This window comes from Dipodomys merriami, unplaced genomic scaffold (genome assembly GCF_024711535.1).
Source record: "Dipodomys merriami isolate MVZ:Mamm:240054 unplaced genomic scaffold, mDipMer1.0.p SCAF_11, whole genome shotgun sequence".
Taxonomy (NCBI): domain Eukaryota; kingdom Metazoa; phylum Chordata; class Mammalia; order Rodentia; family Heteromyidae; genus Dipodomys; species Dipodomys merriami.
This window is the reverse complement of record NW_027202382.1, coordinates 5,582,056-5,596,689: the sequence shown is the minus strand read 5'-3', so window position 1 is coordinate 5,596,689 and position 14,634 is coordinate 5,582,056. Positions and strand designations below refer to the sequence as shown.

The window sequence follows — 14,634 nt, the reverse complement described above, 5'->3', positions numbered from 1 at the left end:
ACCCCTCTGTATGGTATTTTCACAATTTAAAAAAACTTAATATAAAAAAGAAATGAATTTCTGAATTTTTGTTGCCGTAGATATCTGACTTGAGCACTTTAACTCATTTACCAAATAATCAAATAAACTCTCATTTCTGAGTCAAATCAAGAACGAAAGGAGATTTTACAACAGAGCCCGGCAATCATTCCACCTGTCTTTCCATTTAGGCATGTAACTTTTAAAAAAAATCTAGAGCTTTCTTCCGTATATCATGTTTATAATAATAATTTTGAAAAGGGAGAAAAAGAAGAAAAGATCTGGAGCTTTAAATATCTATGGTAATTAAAGATCCTAAAAGAAAACATTGGCGGCACTTACAGATGAATCACATTGTACCCTATTTGGACTTTGAAGAAGATTTTCAGCTGAAAATTCTTCTACTTTTGAAAAAGAGCTTCTTCCACCTCACAGAGTCTACTTATGGTCATAATTCTTAGTATTAACCAGGGAACTATGAGGCATTATGTATGAACAGATATTGTCTATCTCACCAGTATTTATGGAGCAGTACTCATTTTAAGGGAAGAAATTGGTCTGCTTTTCATTATGTATTTGGAAGTCACAAGTAAGTTACATTAAAAGGTCGCACACATTCCTTTGGTTTCTGTACTGGCCACATTGTGTCTTCTCTTTTATGGGAAGTTGTCTATGAGAGAGAATTAGGACAAACAATGAGAACTTCTTTAACAGATGGTTATACACACTATACTGGAACTACCCAAAGCAAACAGGTAAGGCACTGTAGATATGGCCTTGAAAGACAGTCATGAGGGAAGAAGTGAAAGGTGGTCAGGTGATGGTATTTTGTCTAGAAAGAGAGATGGATAAAATATATATGTCTAGAATGAGTCATGAGCAACGTAGGGCAGTTTGGCTGGATCGACAGCAGCATGGGGTGGAGGGAATTTTATGACTGGAAAATCAGTAACAAGAAAAGGTGTGTGGAAAATCCCCTCCAAATGTGCACCAAAATGAACATATTTGGGTCCAGTAAAGTACTTGCTGAAGAGCAACTTATGAAGAGGAACATCTCACTAATCCTATGAATAAGGTGGCCTAGTTCTTTTAATCCTCATAATTGCGATTTGCTCATGGAGAAAATGATCATGGAGACAGAAAATGGAGATTATACATGAGTTCAGCAGCATAGATTTCCATTCACCAAGTCCAATTTGGCTAGACCCAATTTGGCGAAGAGCAAAGACCAAGTTAGAGCCCTTGAAATGGCACCATTGCCTGAGGAAATCAGCCAGCCACCTGGTGGCAGCTTGATTGTGTTGGATTGTTTACATCATTGAAGGAGTAGCTCTTTGTTTTTACTGGTTCAAAAAATAAAACCCACTATTGTCTGCTGTGGTTTTCCCTTTGCTATTCTTAATGTTTCTCTTAAAACCACCATCTATGGGCTTACCAGCTTCACAGTATTCTATAGGGCATTACCTTGAAAGAGAATGCATTCTATAACAAATAAAGCAGGATACTGGGTTTCACACTTGGGTAACTTACTGGTGTGCTCATGTTCTCCTCAGCCTGAAGCAGCTGGTGTTGTAGAATCCATTGGAAGTCTCATTTATGGCAGAAGTTGATGAAAACCCTTTATAAAGTTAGAATGATATCTTCCTGGGTATAAGATGTGCTCCTAGTTACTTATAAATATGTAGAGCTCCATAGTCAAGACTGATTAGTTTGGGAAACAGATGATAGATATGGAAGTCTTTGGTACCAATCCTACTGATTCACTTCAGTAATACATGTGTTTCCTTTCTATACATTTTTTTTTTACTTTTTCTGTTGGTAAGTCTTACTTCTCAAAAGAAAAATAGTTTCATAAGGCCGTAGGACATTTTACTGGAATCTGAGACTATCACAAGCTACATGAAAACAACAAACATGCCACAAAAACAACAAAAAATGATTAAGAGGGCAGCATTGCCCACATGTAGGACATCTTCTAGAACATTCCATACTAGAATTATCTGTACTAGAACTTTCACTCAAATCTAACCTTCAATATTTTGTAGTAAAAGTTTATGGGAAAGTACAAAAACCTAATAAAAACAGGACTATTTATGACACAGACTCTTCAAAATGAAGATCTGGATCACCTATAACACTAAGCACCTACAATTCCCTGAGACACTTTTAGGGAAAAAGGAAACTATAAAACAGACAGAATGAAGGATCTATGTTTGGTCTTTTGACCAAACAAAGAGACTTTTTTATTTATCATTCATTCATTTATTCATTTATTTACTTCTAAATTGTGTATATGTGCCTGCATGCATACACACACAAATGCTTTAACGCACATAAATCTACATCCTAATAGGCCTAAGTAAACTGAACATAACATTAAATCAAGAATATGGTTAATAATATTTAGACTACCAAACAACATAGCCTGACAAAGCTGCTCTACAAGTATCACTTGCTTACTACTGTGGTTTTCTGGGAGCAAAGTTTCCAAAGATTCCAAAACAGATCATATTACCAATCACTAATAAACGAAGCCAAATCTAAACCTCAGCCTCAACTGAATGTGTATCACTCTTGCACTTACTGGGAAGCCAGTAAGTCATCAAATGGAGCCATTGTAATCAGAGAACTTCAACATATAGCACTTTCTCCCTTCACTAATAACAAAAGATTTCCTCTAGTGGTTAACTGTATCTCAGAGCCAAAGTTACAATCTATCGAAGGGTGGATTTGTTTGGGGTAAAGAGAAATGAACAACACCCACCTATGAATATTATCACTTTGTGGATGCTCTTTAGGGTAGAAGGCTAGCTGGTGTTTCTTATGCAAACAGTAGTTGGATCCATTTTAGGTGCATTTTTGCTTTAGTTCTTATTTGTAAGGAAACATGGTTTACACATGAATGAGTATGGAAGTTATACTGACAAAGACTGCCCTGTACATGACTGTGCTGAGTCAGTTTGGCTACAGCGAGGAATAGTATTTCCTAGAACCCCCTTCCCTCTATTCTTCAGAGTAACAGCTAGCCCTGGAAGAAGTGTGTGTGTGTGTGTGTGTGTGTGTGTGTGTGTGTGTGTGTGTGTGTGTGTGTGTGTGTGTGTGTGTGTGTGTGTGTGTGTGTTTCCCCAAGTAGAGGAGAGACCGAAGTCATCGAAGTGATTTCCAGGCTGCTTCACTTTTCCTTACTGAACATCTATCTCAGCATTCCTCTTGTTTAAGTCATTGCCACTCAACCAGGGGTCTCCTCTAGCCCACAGACCTTGTCACTCAACCAGGGGTCTCCTCTAGCCCACAGACCTTGTGGCTCTGTGGTTTCTTGGTTCCCCAGAGACCATTCCACTACCTGAACAACTGATTAGACATACTGGACTACCCAACAATTTCCAAGGAGTTCCCACTATCCACCCTCTCAATACTTTTTGAAGATTACGTAGCCACTCTCTCATCTGCCAGTTTTTATTCGACAGAAACTTCGCTACCCAGCTCCTCCTTTGTGTTGAGTTTTTGTAACTCCGTATTTTTACATATTCATAAAGGATTCTGTTTTCCTGACTGAATTCTGACCGATAAAGGAACATGAACACAGAACTGTTCCTTTTTTTTTTCCTTCACAAAGCCCTTAAAGGAATCCAAAACACATACAGTAATGTGTTATGAAAGTATGGCTCACCTATGTAATGCAAAACCAAACAGGAAGTCTGGAACTAAGCCTGGATGTTCACCTGGCAATCACTGCCCCTTGAGTTCCGCATCCAGGTAAGTGGATTAAATGTAATTACAGTACTCTTTGTTGAGAAAACCACCAGGGGGCAAAGATAGCATCTTAATGCAAAGCAATAACAGTGAGAGTTATTTAGCTAGCACCCAGTATAGAAGCATTATTGTCCTTTGCAGTTTAGTAAGCTACCTTTTATCTCTATGGTTCTTGCAGGTTAGATATGATTATCCTTGTTTTACTAAGAAGAAACAAATACCTAAAGAAGGTATACAATATTTCCAAGTTATACCACTGGTGAATCCATCCTAGGCCTCTTCAATTCCAAAGTAAGTGTTTCCTTCTAGGAACATTTGTGGTGTGCTTCATAGAAATTATATCAAAGTTTGTTTTCAGTGCCCTTCTGTTTTGTTAGAAATCGTATCTTACCACCTTATAGCTCCTGCTAACCTCTACTCATCTGAATCCCTGTAAATCAGCTCTATGCTGTGTTTCTTCCTTCTTTACCTTCTCCCAGGCTAGTACATTGGAAAAGCTCTGATGAACAAAACAAGTGGTAGCTGAGTATTTCCATGTTTATGGTCCTAGAATGGAACTTACTCATTTATTTATCAGATATTTACTTTTCTCTGATTAGCTCATGAATGATTCTATCTCAATACTAAAGAAACAATTAAAAACTATCAATCAGGTCTCTGACATTTCTATGGGATATTTTCATTGAGAACAGAATGCATTATCACTCAGGGCAACCATTCTACTTTTGGACAGCTGCTAACCGTGAAATGTTATTCCTTTGGTTCTTCTGAATTCCCGCTACATTGAGATTTTGACGTGTAAATTCTCACTACAGTGTATGAAATAGGGCAGTTCAATTTGGTCATATGGTAAATCTTAGAGCTCCTCTTCCTTTTTGCTCAAAATTGGAGGGTTAGAAGTTTATGCCTCCAGCAGCATTCTTTGGAATTAATTACAAAGAACTCAGCCTTGTCAATAGTTCTCATCTTGGTGATTAATTCACTGGTTTTCATTCTCATGGTGATATGGGCTCATAGTAGTCTATGACTAAATTTTCTTTCTTAGTTCTCTCAATTTTTGCATCTGGCTTAATGCATGGGACAAAGCACGTGGTTAAAAACACCCAATGACTGAACAAATTCTTCATCTAATACTTACCTTTACTTCAATCTGTGAAAAAGTATTATGTCACCTATTATGTGTTGGACACTATGCTACACTGTAAAAGACAAAACAAGAATGAATTCTAACCCTCACACCAAATAATCTGAAATTACCAAAGTTAAAAATCTCCACTTCTTGATGACTTATCTATGAAGCTGCTGTGCCTCAACTTGTGTATATTCTATCTATCAGATAGAGTAATGACCTTTTCTATAAGATCAAGTCCTAAAAGTACTATCAAGGGTATGCACTGTACTGAGCATCATGTAGATGCATTTAAAACTTAAGATTTTGAATACTGCCCCAAATGACTGCTTTCAGTTCAAAAGCAATCAATTTCTCCCATGGAAATATGCACACGATCAAGAAATCCAGTAAGTGGAAAATACTATACTTTTAATCCAATTTCTATCATTTAACTTTCTGTAGGGAACAATATTTCTCATTTGATGTCCTCTACAGGAAACAAGGCATTTCAAAAAGTATAATTCAATAAACTCATTAATGCAATAGAATCAACTTAAGAACTGCCAACGATTATAATCAAAACAGCATTTAGCAGAAGAAATCTTGAAATTTTGTGCGAAACAGTGTGTCTGCAGGCCATTTTGTGCAGCTCTTTTATCAGACTCAGAAAAACTATAATCAAAATAATTTCTGCACTTGGTAGGTGCTAATTAAATATCAACTAGTTTCTAAGTATTATATTGGGCTCAGAATATGTAAGCTTTTTTGACAATGTAAGAATATTAAGTACATCAAAATTTTACAGGAGCTTTGATATACAGCATTAAAATCAATGCATAATTATTAAACACATTTGTATCCTAAATCAGCATCAGCAGTTTGATATTTTCTGGTAAAATATGCTATAGAAAAATCTTTAAAAAATATGCTATAGAAGTATATTCTTATTGGCTTCATAGAAAAGACACACATGCACATATTATTCAAGATATGTTTAGTGGATTATGCTTTGCAAATTGTGTAAAATAGCTGTAATTCATACACAGCTAGTTATCATTTAATCCTAACAAGAACAATGAAATCCTTGTCTTTTAGAAAAACAATACCATATTAAGAAAACTTCACAAATTTGTATTGTAAGCAGCTTCTTCGGGACCTTTCTACTGACTGAAATAAATAGCTAAATAGTTTTCAAATGCAGCAGGTGGAGAAAAAAAATATTTTTAAAAACTCAAGAATACCTCTAAGTTTTAATACCAATTCTGTCCCTTTGAATGTTTTATATTTCTACCCAATAGATTAAACAGTATCTCTAGAGATCCAGTCAACACTTTTTATGGGCAGCTAGTGTACTTTTCTGAATAAAATTATTTTTAGCTTTGAGAATGGATGCCCTATTTTTACCTCAAAGGAATGGAAAGAGATATTCCCTGTATACAAACATAAGCACAAGGATTAAAATAAGTATCCACAATAGAAACAGAAACTCAGTCTACATTATGAAAAGTTTATTTTAGGATAATCCAAATTTGTTATTTTCAAATTTGTTAACTTACACTACTTAAGAAATCATGCGTTTCTAACTCACTATGTAGAACTAAATTGCAGTTAGTGATAGTGGACAGAAGATGGCGAACTTTCATTTAATTTATTTAATAGGCTTTAGTGTAACAAAAAATTAACTAACATTTTCTTTGCACTTTTTAAAAATTATAAATGGTAACAAGAGAAAAAAAGACAACCTAAAAAGCAATGAAGTCACATTAAAATTTTCTGCTTTACTACTGATTTATCTGCAAATAAAATGTATGTTAAATTTTTTGATTTTTGGATGTTCCATGAATACAGAACAAAAAGAAGCAATAGTTTTAGAATAATAATTACTTAGAATTAAATCAACTTTTAAAAGTCTGCCCCTTCATTTTATATTATACTAGATTGCTCTTTGTAATTGCATTTTACAATATAAGCATTTTGCAATAAACAACCTTTCAATACAATAAAAACAAGTATGGTTTTAAAACAGCAACTATACAAATAAAAATTCAAGAGAAAAATTCATTGAAACAGCTTTAGTCAAGGCACAGACAATGTTCAAATACTTGTGCTTAATTCATGCTAAAGAAGTCTTCAAATCTAAAGTCTATTACATTGCTGCCCAAAATATAGTATTCTTTTAAGGCCTAGTGTGCTTGTATTGCAATAAATCTGAAAATATTCTGAAACAAGAGAATAGGCAGATCCATTACAGACTGTCCTGATTGGGTCTGAAATACAGCCTACCACTAGTTATTGTGTTTTTACTGGGAAGGTAGGAAGTATCTCTGATCATTCCTGAGAAGGCATAATCCAAAGCTGGCCGGAAAGGCACCGCTGGAACCAACCCAGGTGTTAGGTAGGGAGACATAAAACCAGATAGGCCTCGGCCAGGAGAAGAATATGCCAGTCGCAATGGACTAAAAGCTAGTCTAGGACTTAAGCTGTAGAGACCTGAATCAGCTCGGTAAGAAGCTGATGTAGACTGAAGAGGAGAGAAAGCTGATTTGTTACCTACAGGTCCAAAACCAATTCCAGCTAGACTAAAATTTGAAGCTCTTTGAAAAGTTGTATTTTCCAAATCTCCTGAGAATGGCAGATACCTGGTATCTGGCTTGTGTTCTTTCCCATTCAAGACCTGCTCAATGGCTTGGACTACATCTCCTTTGCAAAACTGTAGGATGCCTTCTAGCCGGCTGCGTTTGTAACTCGGGAAAATCTTGGTAAGAATACCAAGAGGGTCTCTTGATCTTGAGGACCCTGTGGAAAGGCTGGCTCTGGTAGCAAAGCAGTCTCTGGCCCACTCACTTTCAGTTCCTGACTCCAGATCAGAGGATGATAAGGACCTAGGGCTGTCTTCTCCTCCTGATTGGTCCCCTGGACAAGGAGACAGAATGCTACCATGCACGTTTGAATGCTCTGAAATAGATGGATTGATACTTTGTTTCCCAGTGATGCCTTTAGACTGAGGCGATGGTCTCACAGAAAGTTGACATGTGTTGGGGACGGGATCTTCTTGTTCACTCTGACATGAGTCATATTTGCTCTCTTCTTGTTCTGCAGAAAGAAAAGAAAAAGGAATCAAATATAGGAATGGTGTTGCCAGAACCTGGTATTGACCATTCAAAAATAGCCATCCACTCAAAATATATTAGTAATATTTATATGTGCTAAAAACATTTTAATAAATAACTCAAGCCTAAAGATCATTCCAAATTTACCTGTGCTGGAAGAGTGGGAAAATGCTGTTTCTTATATCATTTCAGGATCATAAAGACAAGCAAGATGTAAATGCAAGTCATATTTAGGAAATCAGAACATGGTGTTACCCACAAGTATTGATGTCACCAATGTGAGCACAACATCACACACTGCACATTTGCCTCACCTTGGCAGTTTAGTACTTGCCTAAATGTCTGCCAAGTTTTGTTACATAAAAAAGGTTGTTATCTTTCCATAGTAATATGTCAAAAGGAGTAAGTAAAAGAGTTAGAATTAGATCATAAATCAAAATAAAAAGGGCTGGGAAGGTGGCTCAGTGGTAGAGCGCTTGCCTTGCATGCATGAGGCCCTGGGTTCGGTTCCCCAGCACCACATAAGCAGAAAATAATGGAAGTGGCACCGTGGTTCAAGTGGTAGAGCGCTAGCCTTGAGCTGAAGAACTGAGGGACAGCACCCAGGCTCAGAGTTCAGGCCCCACGACTGACAAAAATAATAAAAAATAAAAATAAAATAAAAAAGAATAATCTTGCTTACATTCGTTAAATATTCTAGTAAGTAACTAATGCTAATTTTCACTATTCCATAGTTTGTGCTCACATTTCAAGTTCCAATTACATCATTGAAATGATGTAGAAAAAAAATGTGTTTATTTTCATTTTAAATTTGAAGTCAGCAGTGACTCCTTCTGTACCAGTCTCACATCATAATAGGTTTGCATATTTCATTTCATGTGGAAAATGATAAAGACTTGGAATTTTTCATAATCTCTTGTAAAATACGCTGTTTTCCTTCTCATATCCTAGAAATATTAAGAAAAGAGTTTTACAATGAAAGGAGAAATATTGATCAAGACATGTTGCACTCACAACTAACATGTTGAATGATAACTCCTTTGCACAACTACCTTAAAGATAATAAAAATATAATGTAAAATAAAGAGTTTTAAATCAAATTGTTTCTAAAAGAAAACTATGAACTTCTCTGTTAAGATCTCTATGGATACTCTGTGCCTTGTAACAAAAAACAATGTATTAATTTGCTTCAAATCACACCTCTCCCCTAACATTATGGGAAATTTTCTAAAAGTGTTTTTATGTGTAATAAAAATCTGACTTTTCTATTTTAGTGAGTTAAGCCTATAAATAAAGAATGTTTCCTTTCTTTTGCCAAGTGAACTCCAGGAAAACAATAATAAAGTACACACTCACTAAATGACTTTGTTTGGGTTTGTATTTCCTCTTACTCTACAAATACATTTTATCCTTGGAAGAGGAAATCATCCAAAGGGGTAGCTCAGAGTACTTTGTATGACTTTCTTTGTCTACAAAGGTCATGAATAAATGAAAATAAGTACTACCTAAAACAATGATCCACAACCATGAGATTTATAGCACTCTTGCATTTTTCTCCAGTTATCTTAAGGAGTGGTCCTTCATTCCAAACAAAAGTCTACTTTATCTTTAAAGATAAAATAAGTGTATACAATTCAGTCTATTGAGGGTCAGAAATGTTGTTGTTGTACCAGAGATATGATGAAAGAATGTAGCTACTGCAAGATTATAAAGACTCTGCTGTTTTCAACTTTGAATGATACAATAACTTTCCAAATGAAGTCAGCCAAGTGGAAAATGCTTGGCATAGGACTCCCTTCCATTTTACTTATAAATACCAAAACTTCCTCTCCACAGCGATTTATGCATAAAAGTAATAATGTCTTTTGTATTCATAGTACAACTCTATGCAAAAAATGTTGATTGTATAAGCTATTTTAAAATTAAAATGCCTTTAAAATACTAAGATAACATTCATTTCACCTTTGTCTTTTCAACTTCTATTTCCTGCTTTACCTCTTCCAATGTCTTTTATTGTAGTTACAGTCTTTTTATATAAATAAATAAGGCTGTTTTGATAGGAAAATCTGAATCATTGTTGGTCTTAGTCTAATAAATGAATGAATTAAGCAGAATATTGTACTGCAGTTCATGAATAGGTGTAAGAATAAGTACTCAGTTTAGAGAGTTAAGTTGACCCTCCTCCATGGGAGTTTGTCAATTGAGGCCAAATATAGTCATATAATCCCTATAAAACACAATATTCTGGTACCCCAACCAGTGGCATCAGCCAGCTCTGCCCATCAGTTTAGTTTGAGGAATGTTAACATTTACTTGGCTTTCACTATTTCTCTTTTTAGTGATCTTTCTCATCAGCCTTCCTTGATCTTTCATGAGATGTATTTACCTACTGAAATACAGGACGTGTGTGAAATATTCAACCAAGTGTACACAGAATGATCAGCCATATTTCAATAGAGATGTTCATTTTCCAAAGTACATCCTGTCATTTATTGAGTTTTGCAACTTTCACGATTTAAGAAGTGTTTCCAATTAATAGTTATCAAATCCTTTTCACAGGCTTTGTATGAAACAACCTGATTGGGATGCTTCCAAAACAGACTGACATGACATTTTCAGAGTTGGTAGGCCCTGCGGGGGGTTTGTGAAACTCACAAGAAGACTTTTGGGGACCCTTGGGGTTCACATTAGCAAGAATAACTCATTTGGCCATAACTTGGTAAAAATGCAGATGAGATTAATATGCCCGTGCATACGGAGTCAATAAATTAAGAGGAAAAAGTTCAATAAAACTTCTTGGATATGCTACCTTATAGGTTAAACATTTAACTTCTTGCCAAGGGCTTCACAAATCTTTAACACCTACCTATTTCTTGTAAGAATAACTGAAACTTCAAATGGCAGCGCTTTCTACACTTTTGGAGACTAAGAGATATGGGGAGTGGTTAAAGTAACTTACCAACAACAAAGACAACAAAACTAGACTAAAGGGAAGGAAAAATAAAAAGACTGGTTAGTAGATTTCAGTCTCTTTCCCATTTCTCCTAAGGCACCAAAAGTTCGGCCAACAGAATCTTTTTTCCTCCACCAACCAATTAATTTCCCACACAAAATCAGTCACTTTTATAACTGGGAACGATGTCCAGTGCGCTCACAACCCAGCGCCTCTTGCTAAGCTTTCTGAGGCGAGCCCGGCTCTAAGGGCAACTCGGGCCCCAGTCAAAGCCAGCGGGGGACAGGGGTGCGGAGGGAAGGTGCTGGGGCCAATGGCTTAGTTGTTATCTGGCTCCAGCTTACTTTTCCCTCGTGTTTTCCTATCACCGGAGGGAACCAGCAGAAAGCGTACGCGTGGAGATGGCAGCTCATCCCTTCACACCCACACTCACCCACATCCCCAAGCATTTCCCACCCCTCTGAAGCACTTGCTTTTCCTCTCCCACCCTACCCCCACCCTGGGGCGCCGCTCGGCCTTTTAAAGACTTTTTTTTCCTCCCTCCAAACGCCACACTCCCCGGAATACACCCACTCACCGCGCTCGGGCTCCGCGTCTTCTTGCTGGAAAACCTGGAAAGTGGGGATCGCCAGATTCTGCGCCTGTCTCCACGCCCGCAGGCCCAGCGCAGCCGCGGCCTGCGGATCCTCGCTGCGCACGCCGCCTCCGGATGCGGGACCCCGGGTCGCGGAGGGCCCCGGGTACAGGAGCCTCTGCAGCCCTCGCCCTTCGCTCTCTTCCTGCGCCTGTTGGCGGCGCAGGGCCACCTGGGCGGCCATGACGCGCTGGCGCTCGGCGATCAGGGTGCACTTGGCACACGCGCAGTCCCGCCAGCGGCAAAAGCGCTTGTGGCCCTTGAGCGCCGACACCACGCCGTGGTTGCGGCAGCGCGCGCATTTGGGCGTCCTGGGGTACCCGCAGCCCACCGCGCCCATCCCCTTGTCCAGCCCCGCGGCGGCCGGGGAGCAGCCGCCGCTTCCCGGGGCAGTGGTGGCTCGTAGGAAAAGATTGGGGGTTCGCAAGAAAGCTGGAGGAACCGGGATCCCCGAGGGCACGGGCACCACAGGTGATGCGGGCAAAGGTGCCGCCGCCGCCGCCGCCTCGAGCAGCCCCGGGGTCCGGGGGACGCGGCTGCTCGCGCTGGGGTCCCTGCTGCTGCACCGCGGCGGCTCCATCCCGCCAAGGAGTTTCTGCTGAGAGTAGTGACTGTCCCCCGCTAACCAGGTCGGGGGTGGGGGGGAGGATCACAAGTTTAAACTCTTCCTGTTCGGAGTTGTGGGTGGTGGCGATGGCGTCGCGGAGCTCGAGAGGCGCAGCTGTCCGAGTAGTCTCCCCGACGCTGCAGTGCACCCGGAGCGCACCGCGGCTCGGGGCCAGGGCTCAGCCAATGCCCGGGGAGAGGCTGCCCCGCCCACCCGCTCCGCGGGGCCTCCGGCCGAAGCCCAGGGGGTGGGGATGGGGGACGCACCGGGGTGGAGAGTGGGGGCCTGCCGGAAGGAGGGGCGATGGGAGCCCCTGGAAACTGTCTTCTGAAGAGGTAAAGTCGGTCACCTCCCCCCCCAACACACACACCCCATACAACGCGATCCATCCCACTTGCTTTCCCAAAAGTTCTTCAACGTGTAAGTTTTTAAAATGTAAATGTTATTTTCTTGTAAAGATGCTGTATAGGGAGGTTACGGTTACATCAGTAAGGTAAGGAGTACATGGGCATTGTTACCCCCTCCTTTGTTTTTCTTCCGCTATCCCTCCCCTCCCCACTTCTCCACTCCTTCCCCCTGCCCTGCCCCCTCCCCCCCCCCGCCAAAAATTATAAGGTCCATTTCCAACATTGTATCTTGTGAGTATCATTGTTGCAATGGGTCATCCTGTGTCCTTGTTTCAGGGTTTTGTTATTCCCCTTCCCCTCCCCAAATTAGAAAAACATATACACAAGATGCAAGGTACCAATATCAAGTACAGTGACAACAGGGATATACCTTAGGAGGAAGGACATACAAAAGAAACAAAAAAAAAGTTCACATAATACGTGAAAAACAACAACAAAGAAAAACCTCTTGTGAAGAGCTGATTCAAAAAACATTTTATAGTCTTTGCATCCTCTTCGATTTACTCCCAACTTTAACTTTTGAAGTTCGTTCTCCAACTCCACGCTTTCCTATGCAAGTAGGAAGATCTGGATTTTGAGTTCTCTTTTTCTTGAAGACTCTGTGACTCAGTTTCTCAAGTCTCCCAGTCTGTCTCCCAAGAAGTCACCTAGGCAAAGTTAGTGAGAAAGCACAGCTTGGAAGACAGCAAGGTAGTTCTCTCCTGGGAAAGAGGTGTGATTTAGAATGGGTTCAGGGACTGCATCGAACAGGGGCTACTTAAGGGAGTTGATTCCCAGTTGGGATTTATGACATGGGGACCAAGTGTTCGGTTTGGAAATAGCCCTGCTTCAAAGCATTATGAAGCTCTTCCCTGGAACTATATTTAGAGGCAGTAATTATGATCACTGCTTCAAAACTCCTGACACTTCTATTGTAAAGTATTAGGGAAGGTCTTTTTGACCATTCTTTATATATGCTGTCAGAAAATGCATTTTAATGCCCTCAATTGTAGGAACATATTAAGTTGCTTTTAAACCAAAAAAGTATTTGAGGCAGAAAATTCAGTGGTTTCTTCTTAATGAAAGGGAGAAGGCGGGCGCCTGTGCTCAGGACTGTAAAGCTAACTAATTCAGGAGGCTGAGATCTGAGGAACAGGGTTCAAAGCCAGCCCAGGCAGGAAAATCCATGAGAGTCTTACCTCCAATTAACCACCAGAAAACCGGAAGTGGCGCTGTGACTCAAGTGATAGAGCACGAACCTTGAGCTGAAGAGCTGAGGGACAGTGTCCAGGCTCAGGGTTCAAACCCCACGACCCACCAAAAAAGAAAGAAAGAAGCGGAGAATACCTATTTAAGATTAGTACCCTACTGCCTTAAAGGGAAATTTATATTCTAGCATTGCAAGCAAATGATCAGGATGTTTTTATCATTCCATGAGATCCACATCCAGGACAGACATTTCTAAGCAATCTGGGAATTCTGCTTGCCTACTACAAACAATCCCTATCATCCTCCTACAAAAATACCCTATTACAGAGGTCTGCTGAATGCATGGGACTATCCTCAGGACCTCTCTAAAGATGTAGGCATCTAGGCTGATTCTTTTTTATGTGACTTGTACATTCTCAACATAGCAATTACATAAAATAAAGATTCAGAGTTAGCACCCAAACTCCTAACTCCTCTGAAGTCCATATAATGCCCAATCTTTTTCACATTTGCAAAAAAATATAGCTTTACTATGGAACTCACACTCACTATATGAGAAATGAGTTTTTAATGTTATGTGAATCATACAAGTAAAAATGCATTGCCCAGGGAAAAAATAATGTTCTTTTTAAGCCCTTCTGAATACTTAAAGGAAAAATTCAACTTGATGAAAGTATATAACTTCCTTAATCCACAGCCAACACCATGATAATTATTAAATTTTAAAGAAGTTTTTTCCCTAAAATCAGGATCAATACAAGATACTCATGCTATCTCAAATCAACATTGAACTGCCAATGCAATCAGTCAAGATAAAGACATACAGATTGGAACAGACTATGTACAATTATCT

At 39.3% G+C, this 14,634-nt stretch overlaps 1 protein-coding gene across 1 annotated transcript; it reads right to left on the bottom strand.

Annotated features, from left to right (window-relative positions):
* Positions 1 to 6,460: 6,460 nt before the first annotated feature.
* Positions 6,461 to 12,159, bottom strand: Dmrta1 (DMRT like family A1). The gene is made up of 2 exons (XM_070007391.1): positions 11,523 to 12,159; positions 6,461 to 7,975 (listed from the first exon to the last, which is right to left on the bottom strand). The coding sequence occupies exons 1-2, from the start codon at positions 12,157 to 12,159 to the stop codon at positions 7,128 to 7,130; spliced, it is 1,485 nt and encodes a 494-aa protein (XP_069863492.1). The 3' UTR covers positions 6,461 to 7,127.
* Positions 12,160 to 14,634: the final 2,475 nt, after the last annotated feature.

What these genes read in the sequence shown, in the direction of transcription:
- Dmrta1 (XM_070007391.1), bottom strand. Translation starts at nt 12,159, where the DNA reads ATGGAGCCGCCGCGGTGCAGCAGCAGGGACCCCAGCGCGAGCAGCCGC. An exon ending in AGACGCGGAGCCCGAGCGCG is followed by an intron (nt 7,976 to 11,522) that starts GTGAGTGGGTGT and finishes TTCTTTCTGCAG; the next exon opens with AACAAGAAGAGAGCAAATAT.